The sequence below is a fragment of the Populus nigra genome, chromosome 1 (genome assembly GCF_951802175.1).
Source record: "Populus nigra chromosome 1, ddPopNigr1.1, whole genome shotgun sequence".
Lineage (NCBI taxonomy): Eukaryota > Viridiplantae > Streptophyta > Magnoliopsida > Malpighiales > Salicaceae > Populus > Populus nigra.
The window spans coordinates 6,352,698-6,372,018 of NC_084852.1; the positions used below are offsets into that span (position 1 = coordinate 6,352,698).

The following is a 19,321-nucleotide window of genomic DNA, read 5'->3' on the forward strand; positions in this document are numbered from 1 at the left end:
TTTCCGTGCCAGTTCTTTCTCACTCAGGAAAAGTTTTGGGGCAGAAAATATCACATTACTGATAAGGACTCCAGCTTCTACAAGGGTTACAAAGACTAGCGTGCAAGAAGTTCAATTATTTACTTGGTCAAGAATCCAGTTGAAGCAAGCTCGACCATCGAAGTCTCTTTCATCAGCCTTTAAGAAGCTCACTTGCTAACCCTACTATACGTCATTAAAATTGATTTAATTGGTCAGCAAATCCAATATTATTGGTGGTTCGAATATTTAAATTAACCTCATGCAAGATAGGTCTGGATCACTATAATACAAAATTGGATTATGCATGATTTCCTATAAACACGCGGTTTCGTGCTCATGTTCAATTTTGATCGCTTGTTTGTTAAGCAAGCATAGAAAAAGGATCATGGAGGCCTCCATATATATATATATATATATATATATATATATATATATATATATAATGCATGACAGCTTTTTCATGGACTGGCATATTAATGATGTTTTGCTCTAGACAGTGGCAGCCACAGAAGAGCAAATTTAGGAGTACAATGCTCATTCTATTTTTGTTGCACAAGACAATTACTAATTTACTCTAAGAATAAAAACAATTGGCTGGCTAACAAGGGGCTTCATGGTCTTTTTCTCTTCTTCAAAACAGTTAAAAGATTAAAATATCCTTAAAAAAACAAAATACTAAACATGAGAGGCCTTTTCGTATCATAATTGTTTTTGTTATTTTCGGTTTGGATGAGCTGCAGATCATTCTTTCAACAAATAATAAATATTATAAATAAATAAAGTGGTTGGGAAATGCTATGCATGTGCCAATGAGTACCTGTGCTTTTATTGCAATGTGTGTGACAGAGTTTAACGGTCAAATATAGCCAACTATCGTGTCTCCTTAGGGTTCACAGAATAATTTTGAAATTCGGTCCGGTTCGGTTCAATGGGTCAAATCAAGACTGAAATAAAGTTGAGTTTAAAAAAAATAAGAAAAAAAAATCTGGTATGACCTAATAGGTTGATCTGGTGACCCGGTTGACAGGGCAAAATCCTGTCAAAAATCTTATTGCAACCCGTTGATTTTTATTTTTTATACTAAAACATTGTCGTTTTATTTTTTAAAAAAATTAAGCCGGGCAACCTGGTTAAAACCCGAAACCAGAGCCTCGAACTTAGCCAAGTTTAAAAACGATGCTATTTAGGACACCTTACTTTTTAAAATTCAATTGTGTCTTTTAGTTTATATTTATTTTAAATTTAGCTCTCATTATTTTTATTGTTATTTGTATTGGTTTTTATGCTTTTTGATTATTTTTTTCCGATTTTATTTTTGGTTATTTTACTTCATTTAATTGTTATATCTAATTTGATCCTTATTTTTTTATTATAATTTTTTTTGAGATTTTTGCTTCGTTATTTTTTCATGTATGTCTTCTACGGATTAATTCCGGTCTCATGACTGATGTAGTTAGTTTTGAATATTAGCCCGATTTAAATAGGTTCTTAGTTAACTCGGGTTGTCATAGTTTTTTATCTCTCGACATTTCTTTTAAATTGAACTTTTTTTTTCTCTCACTTTTATTATTTGATATAAATTATTAGCCCTTGTACTTTGTAATTTTTCTGCTCTTCTTTATGTAGGGTTATCTCGGGTTTGAGTAAGTCAAATTAATCTAAGTAGAATCAGGTTTTTCTTTTAAATAAAAAAATAATTAATCTTGACTTGAGTTTTTTATGTTTTTTTAATTAATTTTTTTAATTTCATCTTTGAGTTAAATTATTAAACCTTAAATTTTATAATTCTTTCTATTTTTTAGATAGAATCATCTAAATCTCTTATCCTGAATCATATTTTAATCATATTATTATAGGTTGATTTAAGTTATTAGTGCACCTGTGCTGCCATATTGCATGACACCTGTCTAGTACTTGTAATTGGGTAAGGGATCCTAAGATTATGGTCTGATGCGTTTTTTTGAGGGTGACCTGATCTAATTTTTATAAAAATTTTGCTTTCGGTTAAACTGTGTTCACAGCAGCAAATTAAGAGGGTGTGTGATAATGTGGTAGCGATTATTTTTTAAATAATTTTTATACTAAAATATATATTAATGATGTTTTTTTTTATTTTTTAAAAAATATTTTTGACATCAACACATCAAAACGATCTAAAACGTACAAACTATATTAAATTTTAGCAAAAAAAAAAAATTAATTTTTTTAGAAACGCGGTTTGCACCGCATTTCTAAACATGTTCTTAAATGGGTTCACCAAAACAAAACTCAGTGTTAACTTAACCTTAAACATTAATATTTATGGCTGATCATAAACCTCAGCCGCAGTTTCAATGCCAAACTGTGTTACATTTGTGGAGTTCAACTGTGTTTTTTTAAGTTTTCAGGCACTAGGAACTGGCAAATAGGAATTAAAATAAAGCCACTTGCTTTTTATTGCATATCTTATGCTTTTGTAAATTAGTATAAACTAGGACTAGTCTTGGCCCATTTATTTTAGGCTCCTCATCCACCTTGAAATGAGGGCTCTAGACATGATCTTGGTCCATGTCAGCCATGGCCTTCATACCCACAAGGGACCTCTTTTTTTTTTTTTATTAATCTCTGTTGAATTCATGAAATTGTTTCTGCTCCCCAAATAAAATAAAATAAAATAAAATAAAGAGGAAAAAAAAAAAGGGTAACAAGCAAAAACATGTCTTTCCCATGCAAGATAAGTAAAGACTTGACGGGCTAGGAAGAAATTCTCAAGGGACATACTTTTATTCTTTTTCTTTGGATAATTTCCGCATATATGAAACAATGAGCATCTCAAAGCGGGAAACAAATTGAATCAAGATCTTATAAATATATAATTAAAATTTAAAAGGATTAAATAAAAAAACTAGAGTTCTAAGAAAATCCTAGTAACCCAAGTAGATTGGTTAAGGTTTCAAGTTAAAAGAACCTAAGATCTACATTATGAAAAACGGTGAAGAAAAAGCAATATATAAATTGTAAGAAAGATAGAAAAGTAATTAATAAATAAATAAAGTAAAATATAATTAAAACGCATAAATATAAGTATAAAATATAAAGTGAAAAGGCATAAAATAAAAGTAAATTATAACTGAAAAGTGTGTATATATATCAAATCATGTGAATTACAAAAAAATAATAATTAAAAGGCATGTGCATGAGCTACTGTGCATTCTCTTATAATTTACCGGGAGTAGTGTATTTTTGTAGTGATTTTCATTTTAGTTCTTGAATTTTTATTTTACACGATTTGACCTTTTTAAGCCTAAATTAGCTTTTTAATTACATATTTTTTAGAGAGGGTTGAATTGAAAACTAAGAAACTAAAATGAAAAACTCAGGGTATCATGGAGAACGGGTTAAAATTTTTGTTGAAACGTTCATTTTAATTCCTTATATTTTTTAGATATTAGTGTATTGTTTTTTTTTTTTGTCTATGTTCTTTTGATTTTTATCATTTTGTTAATATTTTTATTCTTTCTAATTTAACTCTCAAATTTAAAATTTGTTATTGCTTTTTGATTTATTTTTTATTGTAATTCTAACATTCATTTTTTATTGTATTTTTTTTTATTTTGAATTTTTTTGTGTTTTTTTTTATGATTTTAACCGTCATGAATTTTTCATATATAGTGTTTTTGGTCTTATAACCCGGGTTCTGGTTTAAAAAGTTAACAATAATTGATTTTTTTTTTGTTTTATTTTTTTTATATTCATATTTTTAATATGATCATTAAGTTATTTTTGGAATATTATGAATATATATTTCTTTAAGATTAATAAACGTTCATCTTTTGTATTGAATCATTGTTTCTTTTCTTGTTTTGTTTATTATTGATATCTTATTTTTTAATGATATTATTAAATCAACAGGGTTTATTAAACTCATTCAAGTTAATTATCTGAATATTTATTATTTTTTTTTTTTTTTACAAAAACAAAGGTTGACCCCTAGCATAGCATGGATTATTTTACTAGTATATATCTAATAATGTGAATGGTCAAATTTAATCCTCAATTATTAATAACCATAATAATGCAAACAAGTACACCGTTGATTTTTCAAATCCAATTTACTTTTATTTTTATCTTGGGGGAAAATCTCCAAAGTCATGTCCACACCAGATGTTAACTGCGAATGATGTTTGATGGTTAACTGATACTCTCTCCAAGATTGGCCACTGTATTAAGGAGCCTTTTTGTCCATCCAGTTAGCCATTATAGTACAAATACACAGCATAATCTTGGACATGGTGGCCTCTCTTTTCCCATTGATTGATCTTTGAATGCCTTTATTATGCCTTGATTATCAGCTGCAACCTTCCTTTCAAACTCCTTTTGTTTATTCTAGTGTTGTCTGAAATATCAAGTTCTGCAGAGTCAAAGCCTTGAGAAACGATTAAAATTAGATTAGCAGTCTAAAAAACAACTACTTTCTGGTAATAAATGGGGACAGACACAACACATTCAAACACAGAAACTCGAAAAAAGAAGCTTGATTGGTCACAAGTCTCACCAACCAAATAATAAGATCCTTTTTAGCTCCATACGAAAGTCAGGCGTTGACTTTTTATTTAAAATTTTATATCATTTTGCCCCCATCTTCCTAACCCGACATTAATCAACGCGAGAGGTGAATGCACTATCTCCTCATGGAAGGCCAAACTATTTTGTTCCTTTTGTCTATTGTTTTCTTCTTATCAATCCCCTCTACAGCAATAGACACCATCAATGCCACTGAATCACTAAAAGATGGGGACACCCTGATCTCATCAGAAAGCCATTTTGAGCTGGGTTTTTTTAGTCCTGGAAATTCCAGAAATCGGTACGTGGGAATATGGTACAAGAAGATATCTAGCTTCACAGTAGTATGGGTTGCCAACAGAAATACTCCTCTAAATGATTCATCAGGAATGTTGAAATTTGTTGACCATGGAAATCTTGCCATTATCAATAGTACAAATGGCACTATTTGGTCCTCAAATATATCAAGGGCAGCAATCAATCCAGTTGCACAACTTCTGGACACAGGAAATCTAGTTGTGAGAGCTGAAAATGACAATGATCCTGAAAATTTCTTATGGCAGAGTTTCGATTATCCAGGCGACTCGTTTTTACCAGGCATGAAATATGGTATAAGCTTCGTGACCGGCCTCAATCGATACCTGACATCCTGGAAGAGCCCCAGTGATCCTTCTACAGGTAAATATACAAATAAGCTTGATCCAAATGGATTGCCACAGTACTTTTTATCTCAGGGTTCAGTTGACCAGTTCAGGTCAGGACCCTGGAATGGACTGAGGTTTAGTGGTATGATAAATTTGAAGCCAAACCCAATTTACACATTTGAGTTTGTTTTCAATCAAGAGGAAATATATTACAAGTATCAAATCGCTAACAGTTCAGTTCTTTCGAGGATGGTGTTAAGTCCTGATGGTGTCCTGCAGCGTTTCACTTGGATTGATCGAACTCAAGATTGGAACCTATACTTGACAGCAAATATGGATAACTGTGACAGGTTTGCATTATGTGGTGCACATGGTGTTTGTAACATCAACAACTCCCCAGCATGTGATTGTTTGAAAGAGTTTGAGCCAAAATCCCTGGAAGATTGGACAGCTGCAGATTGGTCACAAGGATGTGTTCGAAAGGTCCCATTGGATTGCAGCAATGGAGAAGGTTTTATAAAATATACTGGGATTAAAGTGCCAGACACACGGAAGTCTTGGTATAACAAAACAATAAACCTTGAAGAATGTGAGGAGGTCTGTTTGAAGAATTGTTCTTGTACAGCTTACGCGAATTTGGATGTTAGAGATGGAGGAAGTGGGTGTGTTCTGTGGTTCGGTGACTTGATTGATATCAGGCAATACAACGAAAATGGGCAAGATATCTATATAAGGATAGCTGCTTCTGTAATAGGTATGAGTTTTTTCTCTGTTCTTGAATCATAGAAATTTTGCGTTTCCACCAGATTTGAAGTCAGAATCTCTGAAGTGAAACTCAAAAACATGAAAATATGTTAATGCGAGGAAAAGTAGTAACCAAGTATAAATTGAGTCCCTAAGAAGATATGTGTGTGCTATGATTTATGCTGATTTTTGGTTTTCCATTTTTTATCATGTTAATGCAATTTTCTTTATACTTCTTGAGTCTTTTTATGGCAGATAAACTTGTCAAATCCAGAGGGAAGAAACGAGTACGGATCATTGTTATTCCCGTATCAGTAGTGGCATTTTCCCTCCTAGCCCTTTGTCTGTTCTTGCGTTTCCTGAGGAAAAACAAGAAACAGCAGCTAACAAGAGAAGGTAGCCTATTATAACTATACTACAGTAAACTTTTCTATAGCTGATAAATTGTAGGATTTGAAGGCTTTAGAGTAAGGCCTTCAAATTTATTCCCTAATGTACTTCTTTTCCCACTTCGTCTTGGCCGTCAAACTTTTGACTACAATCAATTTGCTGTGCTCTGTCTTTAAGCTATTCAATTGGATCACTGTGGTGAAGTTGGATATATGATTCTTTTTCTACAAAAACTGCTGTATGCTTCGTGCTTACCTTGATTTTCATAATACCTTAGGTTTCTACTACATATTGGTTCTGCCATGCATGGTCTATGTTTTCAAGGTACTTTTTAGCTCATCTTCAATCTATTTCATCTTGCAGGAAACGTGGTAACCAATCCAGAGCAAGACTGCACCAAGGAAAGCAGAAATGAAGATTTAGAGCTACCACTGTTTGATTTGGCTACATTAACAGATGCAACCAATTGCTTTTCGATAAACAACAAGCTTGGCCAGGGTGGTTTTGGACCAGTCTACAAGGTATCAACATTAAGACTGCTTTCAGCTCCTTGGATAAATTTGATGCTCATAGATCAGTATCATACATGGCACCAGAACTGAGTACCTGTGGAGATGTTTCAGTTACCAGTTTTGCTTACAAGGCCTTCACTTACTATTTAAAATCATTAGCCTCCAGATAGTATACTCAATTCTACGAATTTATTGAGGTGAAATATGTCAGAAATCAAGAACTAGAGGATATGAACACCCACGAATCATATAATGATATAATAGTATTCCATCTCTTCTCTTCATATTATTTCGCAACTGATATATAAAATTGTTTCAGGGTATACTGCAAGATGGACAAGAAATAGCAGTGAAGAGGCTATCTAAAAGGTCAAGACAAGGAATACATGAGTTCAAAAATGAAGTTGTATGCATTGCCAAACTTCAGCATCGCAACCTTGTGAAGCTTTTAGGATGCTGCATTGAACTAGAAGAAAGGATACTGATATATGAATACATGCCAAACAAAAGCTTGGACTCTTTCATTTTTGGTTCGTTTCCCTCAAACCTTATCCTCTGGTAGTTTAGTTACAACTTTTTCTGCATTATTGTAAGAATTTTTAAACATAAGCACAAAAGTCCTCCCAAATTTTTGACCTATATAGTTCCATTCTAGAACATTAGGACAAAGGTCATAATCAGAATGATGGCACTAGTTGAAAATCTCATCATTTTTCTAGATGGTTCTCTAGCCATTTTGGAATTTTTGTCAACAAGTGCAGCTATATATTACCAGGAAAGTCAACGCTCTATTATACTCTTTAGGTGGATTAATTAGTTGAGAAATGTTTCAACATCAGAGATTAACTGGGATAAATAACTGTGTAGATAAAAGGGGAAACATGTTGCTGGACTGGACTAAGCGCTTCCCCATTATCAATGGGATTGCAAGGGGACTTCTTTACCTTCATCAAGATTCAAGACTCAGAATCATACATAGAGACTTAAAAGCAAGCAATATTTTGCTGGATTATGAGATGAATCCAAAAATTTCAGACTTCGGCATGGCTAGGAGTTTCGGAGGGGATGAAACTAGCGCAAACACAAGCAGAATTGTTGGGACATAGTAAGGATCTTTCTGAATTTTAATTTGCTCATTTACAGCGCCCATAAATCTGTAAAACTTATTCAATGGTTTATCTAGTGGTTACATGTCGCCAGAGTACGCAATCGATGGCCTCTTCTCAGTGAAATCGGATGTATTTAGCTTTGGTGTTTTGGTACTAGAGATAGTGAGTGGAAGGAAGAATAGAGGATTCCGTCACGCAGAACACAAGCTCAATCTTCTTGGACATGTAAGTGTTATGCCAGTATTATTTTTCATGTTCAAATTACTTAAATGTTTTAGCAACATTCAACCTGAGCTGAGGAGATATTTGAATGTTGTTCAGGCATGGATGCTACATAAGGAAGGAAGACCCCTGGACTTGATTGATGAATCTATTGTAGACTCATGCATTATATCAGAAGTCTTGCGATCAATCGAAGTAGCACTATTGTGTGTTCAAAAAAGTCCTGAAGATAGGCCTAAAATGTCAAATGTGGTTCTAATGTTGAGCAGTGACATTGTTTTGCCTCAGCCCAAGGAGCCTGGTTTTTTCACTGAAAGGGATCTGTCGAATGATTCTTCGTCAACAATCAAGCATGAAATCTCTTCAGTAAATGAATTAACCTCCACCTTGTTAGAGGCTCGGTAAAACTTGTGATAGTTCGGAGATATTCAACATTCTCTCTCTCTCTCTCTCTCTCTCTCTCTCTCTCTCTCTCTCTCTCTCTATTTCTTTCCTGAGAACGGCTGCGCACTTTGGATCTAAGAGAAACAAAAGATGGTTGCATAATGATTAACTCTTTCAACTGCAGGAACCGTCTCCCTTTAATCTTTCATCTAATATGTGAGAACAGGGAAATGTCAAGAAATCATCTCTAGCCTTGTGTTAAATAAATTTCCCAGAATCAAAATGCAAGCACATAAATGGAAATATTAAGAAAAAAATTATTTCATGTGAAATGTAAAAAGTATACCAAGAACACAGAAAGTATGCAAGTCCATCAAATGCAGCAGTTGTTCAGAGAAAAAAAGATACCGGATTTTCGATCTAGTTAACTGATGAGCTTCCAGAGATTAATTTGAATAAATTCTCCCTTCTTTCCAATTACATTTGTGTAATTTCATTGCAGAATTTTTAATTTAAGAAATCCTATTTCACTACTGATTCGGTACTTGGTAGAACAAAATCTTCTTCGAAACATAGAAACATCAAATTCTGCACCTATATCTTCTTTAAGGATCTGCCAACCTTGACCTTCCTTTTTCCTTGGGTAAGAAATAAAGAAATTGAATCTCAGATATTGTTAATGAAAATGAACACAAACTGATATCTGAAGAATGTAGAAGAAAATTAGCACATCATTTTTCATAGATTACAGACTACATATCTACATAATATAATTGAATCATCATCCATATGGTCAAGAAATAATCCATAATAAAATCCATCCAGAAAGCTTGCAACACTGTTACCCAGAAACATCGCACCTTGTTGAGCTTTTCTCAAATGATATATGGCAGGAGCAATATATGAGTGTATTTTTGAAGTCATAGCAGGAATAGAAAGTGACCTTGTCCACTGCTCGTTGGAAGTTGCCCGCAATTAGTTGCTGGATTCATGAAAATGTAACAAATTAATATAATATTGTCTCTGTCACTCTTCAATATTATGTCCACTACACTGAAACTAGTACAGTGGGCAGAAAGAACTGTCACCATTTTAATTGCTGAAGGCTTGGAGTTTATAGCTTGTTGCATGATTGAGCAGGTAAAATATCCATTGAATGCCAACTGAAGATAGCCTACCGCGCTTGTAACAGTGTTACAGTAACTTCATTTGCTGAGTGAGATTGGTGCTTGTTTGATAAAGTATCCTTTTCAGGTGGATTACTTCCCATAAAAAAACCAGGCTGTTTAGGCTGAGGCAATGGATTTTCACTGCCAAGCATTAGAACAACAGATGACATGTTTGGCCTATCTTCTGGTCGTTGTTGCACGCATAATAGAGCCACATGAATGCATCTTAAAGCTTTCGAAGGTGTGCATGAATCAGCAAAGCATTCATCAATTAGTTCCAAAGGAATCCCATTAAACCAAAGCATCCATGCCTGGAAAGAATCATGGCAACAGGTCAGTAGGCTGATTTTACCCTAAGGTGCATATGATTATCGCTACTGCTAACATTTCAGGACTACTACTAATACATTCCAGAGGAAGGCCAAAAAACTTGTAAAATTAATGCAATATGTCAATTAATCAGATACCCGAGAGGAACCAAACCAATACATATCACCAGTCTATTTGTTTCTAAACATTTACATGCCCAAGAAGGTTTTTGTTGTAGTCTGGGTGACAAAATCCTCTGTTTTTCTTTCCACTCACTATCTCTAGGACTAGGACACCGAAGCTGAAGACGTCAGATTTGACAGAGAAGTGTCCATCCAATGCATATTCAGGAGACATATAACCACTGCAAATATATATTATACCATGAAAGGAATTTCTCCAAATACACAAATGAAAATCAACTAAGGAAGTACAGGACACTTACAATGTTCCAACTACCCTCTTTGTATTGGCCTCAGTTTGATCTCCACCAAACATTCTTGCGAGGCCAAAGTCTGAAATTTTTGGGTTTAACTCATTATCCAGCAAAATGTTGCTGGCTTTGATATCTCTATGAATGATCCTCAGTCTAGAGTCTTGGTGAAGATAAAGAAGCCCTCGAGCTATTCCATCAATGATGTGAGTACGCTTACTCCAATCTAGGAATTTTCTTCTTGTTGGGTCTGGCCAATTTGTCATACATATTAGTCTGATAACTAGATGAAACCGAAAGAAAATAATAAAAAGGTGATACAACTAAAATGTGTTCATCAGGAAACTGGACAGGTTCATACCAAAAATAAAGGAGTCTAAGCTTCTATTAGGCATGTATTCATAAATCAACATTTTTTCATCTTCATGAATGCAACAACCGAGCAGCTTTACGAGATTGCGGTGCTGGAGTTTAGCAATTAATAGAACTTCATTTTTGAACTCATTCAATCCTTGGCCAGAACTCTTCGAAAGTCTTTTCACCGCTATTTCCTGTCCTTCTATCAATTCACCCTAAATCAACGTCATTCACATAGCTCAGTTAGTTTTTCACATAGCTCAGTTAGTTTTTCCATTAGAAGATAGCGTGATTGCACATGTTGACTGCTTTTAGCTTACCTTGTATACAGCTCCAAAACCACCTTCTCCCAGCTTCTTGCTGCTAGAAAAGTTAAATGTGGCGTGCTCAATTGTGGTTAAATCAAACATTGGCAACTCCATCTCTTCTTCTTTCCTATCTTCGACGTTGCCATTCTTTCTGTGCTTTCTCCTTCGGATACAGAAGACAATTCCTAATATTAGAATGCTTGAGCCGAGTATGACAGCGCCACCAATTACTCCTGCGTGGGTCTTCTTCTTTCTTTTCTTTTCCCCGGTTACTCCTGAAATCTAAGACTATTAGTTGGTTGGAATTTTGCCCTGTTCAATACTATAACTTAAACAGAAGTTGAATGATCTTTGAGTTATATTTTTGAGAATAAAAAAGCAAATGGGAAATCATATCAACTAAGTTCAGATAGGGAAAATGGTGCTGTTTCTTTTTCCATAGTTGATGAACCAGATTTGAAGAGAAATAATGGTTGAATTTCTATCAATGTTGGTGCTATGTCCTTACGATTAAAAATTAGTTGCCAACTGAAGCCATACCTGATTGTGAAGCAGCTAGCCGTATATAAATATCTTGCCCACCCTCAGCTAATCTTCTTGTGTCCATCAGGTCACCGAACCATCGCAAGCAGCCACTTCCACGTCCTCTGATATCTAAATTTGCATATGCAAAACAAGAGCAGTTCTGAATACACAACCCCTCACATTCCACCAGACTAAAGCTATCGTCATACCAGGAAGAAGATGTGTCTGGCAGTTTAACACCTGTATAGCTCTGAAAGCCATCCTTATCGGTGCAATCAAGTGGAGTTCTTCGGATACACCCACCCGTCCAATTTTGTGAATCCCACTCGCTTGGAGACTTGGGAATGAATCCATCCAAACAATCACATACAGGAGAGCTATTGCTATCGCAGCGAGCATTTGCACCACACAAGGCATAATTTTCACACTGATCTACCACAGCTGTAGCAAAAACATACCAATCATTTGTTTGATGACTCCATGTGAAGAGCTGCACAAGGCCTGAAGGAATCACCGTAAGCCTGGAGAAAACTGAACTGTTTTGGAGCTCAAACTTGACATAAACCTCATTCCGATTAAATACAAACTCAAATCTATAGATTGGATCAGGCTTGAGCTCAGGAAACCCTGTAAAATACTGGCCATTCCATGAACCGACCCGGTACATTATTCTAGTTTCCTTCCTAAGAATTAGCTGTGGATAACCCTGAACATCTATGCCTAAAGTAAATTGACCTGGAGCAGGATTTTCTTTGCCTTTCCAAGATGACAAAAACCTGTTAAGACCAGTAACTAAGTTACTTCCCAGTTTCATTCCAGGCAATAAGGTGTCACAAGGATAATCAAAACTTTGCCACAGAAAATTTTCTGCTTTATTATCATTTCCATCTCTCACGACTAGATTTCCAGAGTCCAAGAGCTGTGCAACTGGATTCTGTGCTGTTGTTGATGTATTTGATGACCAAACAATATTGTTTGTGCCATTGAGAAGGACAAGAATCCCTTGGCTAGTGACGTTTAGAGTACCAAATTTATTGGAAATTGGAATTCCTCTGTTGGCCATCCACACAACTGTCTGAGGAGACTTCTTGTACCATAAGCCGAAGTATCGACTTGTTGAACCTGCAGGGGTAAAAAATCCAAGTTCAAAGCTTCCACCTGTTGAAACTAGAGTCTCACCATCTCTTAGGGATTGAGTTGTGTTCATAGCGTCTAGTGCAGAGGAGATTTTTAAGATGGAGAAGAAAAGCGAGTACACGAAAATGACTTCAACAACTTCCATTGAACTTCAAGCTTCTATTCCGAGAGAAAAAAAAAAAAAAAACTGAAATCAGTTCTTTAGTTCTTTGCTGACAAAATGTGCAATGATTTTTAGAACAGTGGAGAATAAAAAAAGAGATGTATTATTAACAAAAAAATAAAAAATGTCAAACAATAGACTAATTTTCTGATTATGATGATGATTCTGCTCGTTTCTTATTTGACCAGGCTTCATTGAGGAGCAATGTTTGAGTTGGAATGCAGAGTTAAAAGTCAAGCAAGAAATTGTTGAACAAAAAATAGTCGACGTGAATGATATGATGATAAGTTGACGACAAAATAGTTGACTTGTCAACGAAATAATAGCGAAATAACAAGATTGGAAAATAAATATGAAGACTAGTCTAATGTAGGGAACAAAAGTTCGATTTTGATGAACAGTAAGCTTGGACAGTTCACAAGGCATCTGCTTCAGGGAGGAGCCCTAATTGCCATTTTTTCATTGCCTGATATATTTTAGCTCCATTGCTCTTTTGGGGAATTGTGAAATTGTTAGAGAACGGATGCCTGCAATACAGTAGTTGATAGCATGATATTTTCTAGCCTGCCTCTTCCTAGCGGAAAATCCTAATGTGGGAGAGGCCTGGAACTGTTGATGTTGTTCACGACTCAATTCAAAATTATCGTTGATTCTCTCCCACCAACTTTGTGTATTGGAATTCGATTAGGATGGACATTATAATTTCAATCTTTCGATCAGTTTTTACCCACATCAGCCACTGCTTCACACAGCTCGTACAACAACAATTTGAATAAATGGTAAATTTTGTGATTAATTCGAGATGAGGAAATAAATGAAAGTCATAATCGTGCGAACCAGTGGAAATATCCAGATCAGGAGACATAGTCATTTATGAAAGTCTCAGCATGGACCGACCTGGATTTTTTTTAGCACAGCTTTTCCAATCTGACGCCTGATTCTTGACAAAAATCCTTTGTGTTTCGGCTGGAAAACTATAAACGAAAGCCGTCTTGGACTTATCCTCTGTATTTGGAAAGAGTATGCCTACTGTTGACTACAGTCAATATTATTTTGAGCTTTAATAGTTTTCTGCTCGTTTAATCTTATATGAACACTTGAAGCCGAGGGCCACCACAGGATTAACAATAACAAGTTCACTATAAAAATCAATGTTTTCCAAAATCTGTGTCTCCAGATTTGTCCTCGCTGCAAAAATCGTGAAAGTAAATGAATCTAAGTGCAATGTTTGTTGAGTTTGGCTTAAATTAGTGAGATAATTTATATACGAATGATAATTGTATGTTGTGGTGTCCTAAGAAAAGGAAATGTGTTTATGAAAATGACTTTCTTAGTTAAAGTTGGATTTGAAGTATTTTTCTTAATGAAATTATCTTTTTTAATGAATGATCTTGTTGTTAGTATAAATAAAATGTATAGTGGCATAAATGCTTGTCGTGTAGGTAACCTGAGATTATGAATGGAGATTTTTTTATGCAACCAGGTTTTTTTATAGTGATTGATTAGTGCCTTTTATTTTGTGTTATTGCTTGGGTTTTGCACGATATTGTTTTTTTTTTTTTTTAGTGGTAAGCATGAGAATGTCAAAGTGCTAAAGTTGCACGACATGCAATTTCTCTTCTCCAATAAGAAATTCCAGGCCGGGTGTATAAATATACTTAATCACCATGCAAGGAAAGAGGGGAGTCAACCATAACATTTCCATAAACACAACCGAAAAGCAATTCCTAGCAAGAAAAAACCAACTAAAGGTCATAAAAACCAACCAAAAGCCATGAAAACTAGATGAAACTATTGAAAATTATCACAACCCGAATCTTAGGTCCATGATCAGCAACACAATAGCGGTGTTGTACGGACACTCCATCTATATTAAGCCTTAGAACATATATATCATAAAACAAATTATATAAAAATTTCATAGCATTTTATAATCTTTCAAAATATTCTATTTTTCAAAACCAATAAAATCAAACAATACTACAAAACTCCTTATCATCAAATAGAAAAGAAAAAAATAATCCATAATACTTATTACATTGTCAAAATCCAAACTTAATTAAAATAATGTAATAATGGAGCGTCTAAAATATTAAATCAAAAACTAAAAGCAAAACCTTGTGGAACAAGGAAGGTATATCAACTAAAATTGAAGAAGAAGAAACACTCAACAAAATCCATCAACTAACAAAAACTAAGAACCTGGATTAATATTAAAAAAATGGAGTGAGTTCAACCAACTTAGAGAGGGAATAACATTTAGCATACATTTTAGATATTAATAGTTTGCAAGTCGATATATGTTAATATAAATATACATACTAAGCATATTAACATAAAATAGTAGAATACATGTCAGAGATTAAATGACAACCAATGAAGACTAGATGATACCCGAAGGTAACCATTACGGGAGAATCAATTGCAACAGGATGGTGTATCTCTCATCAACTAGGTATACAATATATATATGCACATAGACTAACTACTCTCTGTTACCATGGAGTTACTGACAAGTATACTAATATCAAAACATAATAAATACTCACATAACTATCAAAGTAATGTATATCATATCGAATAATATATAGTTCAACAGAATGTAAGTGCAAATTCAAGAATCGATGAGTACTCGGAAAATAAAGTAACATATATAAATAATTAAAAAATTAATTAGTTGTACTCATCATATAATGAACATAAATATTTATTTATATTACATGCATATTAAAGATTATTCCACTTAACTGGAAAATAAAAGCAAACGACAATGGAAGCAGATCTAGAGACTACTGAAGATCATTAGGAGAAACATCGACAAAAACTATAACGGATATGGAAAACACTCAAAAATTACTTGAAGCAAACTAGCATAAAGATGAAAACTATAAGCTTAGAGACCAAAATGTAACTATAAAACCGAACCGATTCACCAGATTGATTCCAAATATAATCCAAACTGATAGAACCTAATAAATCTGATAAAACTTTACTACTAGGTCAATCGGTCAAACATTATCACAGGTCAATCGATCAGCCGGTTCAACCCAATGTTAAAACTTAGTTCCAAAGAAACGAATATGTGTACATATCATATTAATATAGAAATATGTATATATTAAATGATAAAATTATAGAGTTTCGAACTAAGTTTTAACATTGGGTTGAACCGGCTGATCGATTGACCTGTGATAATGTTTGACCGATTGACATCTATAATTTTATCATTTATATTAATGATGATGCACAATTTTTTTTTTAAAAAACAAAGAAACTCTTAAAAGGTGTTTTGAAGTATGGTAGTGGTTGCTTTTTAAAAAGCTTTTTGCTCGGAAATGTATCAAAATAATATTTTTTATTTTAAAAAAATTATTTGTAACATCAACACATCAAAACGATTTGAAAACATCAAAAATATTAATTTGAAGTAAAAAAAATTAAAAAAACAATAATGATTTTAAAAACGTTTTTAAAACACAAAAACAAACGGGATTTAACAATATTAATAAAAAATAAGACATACTGTTTGGATCTCATCCCAAACAGTGTCAATTCTCTCCATTTGGTCCTTAACCCAAATGGTGTCGTGCAACACTGTTTGTGTTGAGGCCCAAACAGTAACCCAAGCACAATGTTTGGGCCTCAACTCGAATGGTGACCCATTCGGCTTGGCTCGATTGGACCCTTTTCTCCTCCCACCTTCTGCATTGTTCAATATGCACATACGAGGAGTTAAAACATGGTGATGCACACACGCACAACTTTTCTATACTTCCAGATTCTCTACAAGTACAAACTCTTATGCAGGTTGTGTAACGCCCCACACTTTCATATACATTTAAAATTACTTTCCTATGATTTGGTACTAAAAACACAAGTATATTTTTTTTATACAGTTCTCATATAATAAATAGTCTATTGAAATTTCCACCAAAATTTTGGCAGAGTCTCTCCTATAACTGGAGGTCCCAATTTATCGATGTATAACCTGTTAACACTTCAAATATCTCATATCTCATAACTCACTCACGACCCAAACATCTTAGGTCTCCATCCCATAAACATCATCATCATCACAACCACAATATTTATATCATACATTGAACAATAAATATCATTTTCTTCGTATCATAAACAAATATAAATTATTTAATCATGAAGTGGAAATATAACAGTAAGCAAAATGAGAAAGACTTGATATGTAATAATAATAATAAATATGATATTTACTGCTACTTATATTATAATCCTCTAAACAAGAGTCTAAGTTATTATAATTACAAATAGTAACATTATGCAATAATGCAAAAGTTTACATTATAATTACATGCCAAAAGAGAAAGTCTATACATGAACAAAAGTCTCCCTAACATTTACAGGTGACACGAATAGAGAAACGAGCCTATCGGGTATGAGAAGTTCCTGCAGTTAATGAAAAATAATACAACAAAATATATTATATTAAAATAGTCATGAATATTTCAATAAAAAAGATTCTTTCTATGATAATAAATTTAGCATAGTTCATCAATCTCTCCTTTTATTTTATTTTTGTCAGATTTTCATATTTGGTAGGTAACACAGGCGCTTTAATACTTCCATCTTTTAATATGGCATTCCATTCTTAGATGCCTATCTCTTATCAAGATTTCTTAGTCACCTTTAGCAACCATTTCAATTTCTATAATTCCAGCATTTCATCTTCGAAAGCCAATTTCATTTATGATTAAATAATCATTTCCAGCAATTTAATCGATTGCTATACATCCAACATCCGATTCTCGAAAGTCAATTTCATTTCATGACTCAGTGATCACTTCTAGTAATTTAATCGATTACTATGCATTCGACGTTCCATTCTTGGAAGCCAATTTCATTTCATGATTTAATGATCACTTTTAACAATTTAATCAATTGCTATACATCTAGCGTTGTATTCTCGGAAGTCAATTTCATTTCGTGATTTATCAATCACCATTAACAACTTTATTAGTTGTTATAAATCTAGCATTCCATTCTTGGAAGCCAGTCTCATTTTGTGATTAAAAAATCACTTCATCCTAATATTAAATCCATATCAAAAGTTTCATATTTATGATAATAAATACAACAACTCAAATAAATTCATTATCGGATTTGCATAGCTTAATAAGAGACATCTAAGTAGTGTTGTCACCTACCTGGAGTATGATGTGATGTTCTGGCGTGGGTATGCTTGACTGCCTCGAGGCCCTCTCCTGCACCATAATAAGATTAAAGTTTGTTAATCGAAAACTTTGGATCGGACCGCAAATCTTAATTAACATATTCTTTCATCCAAAAATTTAAAATTTATTAGTTCATTCATGTGTTTCTCATTCAAAATCCCATGACCATTTCTTTTAAAATATCCATGGTTAAAGATTCCTCCCAAATGGTTGTCATTCATTCATCAATGTGCTTTAATAACTAAACACTGTTTTGCGTTCCAATTAAAACTTAACTTGTTTAATTGAGAATGTGGTGCAATTCTATTTTCTCACATTAACATGTCCTTTATTATTATTATTATTAAGGAAAGGGAGGTTAGATTACCCATTAACACATCTAATTTTGCTCATTCTCTACATTCTCACAAATCTGTCTTTTAGGTGGCAGCCTGCCCTTTCTATGGATTTTTATGCATAATTGGAGTTTTAAAGGTTCAACTTATGTAAAGTTTGCTTCAAATGATATTTAACATCTCTAGTATTAATGTCATGAAGAGGTATACTCAAAATTCTATTCCCATCTATTTCTAATTTCATCTTCATTTTAGTCATTATAAGTTGTCACACAAAATACAGCAAGACCTATCTTCTGTTTTTGATTCGTAACTTGAGTTTTAGGAACTCGAAACAAGTAAGGCCAATTTGTAATGAACTTTAACACCCATATGCACAAAATTTAAAGATAAACTTATCCAAAATTTTGTGCTCCATTGGTCCGAAATTCACTCACAAGTCAGGTAACAATTTCAGTTTTGGAATGCATAACTTAACCCCTCATTAGTATTTCACCCACACTTGGAGTTCCATAACTCCAAATGACCCAAATGTTGTTGCAATGAAAAGTTAACACACCTACACTTAATCATATGTAAAAAAAATATCTCAAATCCTTTGGGTTTCTATTCTCAAACTCAGCTGCAACTTAGACGTTAGAGCTGTCCAGCTGCAGTTCAGTGTCTCCCTTCATTAATCATTTTATTAAACAACTAATTTTCTAAGTGTAGAATTTATGAGTTTTTCCTCTTTCCTCTTAATTTTTGCTTAAGAACCTTAATAGATAAAATCTGTAAATTAAGGGTTTTACTTACAATTTCAGTTAGGAA

At 33.6% G+C, this 19,321-nt stretch overlaps 2 protein-coding genes across 2 annotated transcripts; one reads left to right on the plus strand and one right to left on the minus strand.

Moving 5' to 3' along the window:
• Positions 1 to 4,637: 4,637 nt before the first annotated feature.
• LOC133694030 (G-type lectin S-receptor-like serine/threonine-protein kinase At4g27290) lies at positions 4,638 to 8,751 on the plus strand. The gene is made up of 7 exons (XM_062115451.1): positions 4,638 to 5,961; positions 6,207 to 6,347; positions 6,705 to 6,862; positions 7,173 to 7,383; positions 7,721 to 7,958; positions 8,037 to 8,187; positions 8,284 to 8,751. Exons 1-7 carry the CDS (start codon positions 4,677 to 4,679, stop codon positions 8,587 to 8,589), a joined length of 2,490 nt encoding a protein of 829 aa, XP_061971435.1. The 5' UTR covers positions 4,638 to 4,676; the 3' UTR covers positions 8,590 to 8,751.
• A 519-nt stretch (positions 8,752 to 9,270) lies between these two features.
• On the minus strand, positions 9,271 to 12,931 carry LOC133678949 (G-type lectin S-receptor-like serine/threonine-protein kinase At4g27290). The gene is made up of 6 exons (XM_062101480.1): positions 11,685 to 12,931; positions 11,157 to 11,419; positions 10,841 to 11,051; positions 10,492 to 10,729; positions 10,260 to 10,410; positions 9,271 to 10,048 (listed from the first exon to the last, which is right to left on the minus strand). The coding sequence occupies exons 1-6, from the start codon at positions 12,874 to 12,876 to the stop codon at positions 9,743 to 9,745; spliced, it is 2,361 nt and encodes a 786-aa protein (XP_061957464.1). The 5' UTR covers positions 12,877 to 12,931; the 3' UTR covers positions 9,271 to 9,742.
• Positions 12,932 to 19,321: the final 6,390 nt, after the last annotated feature.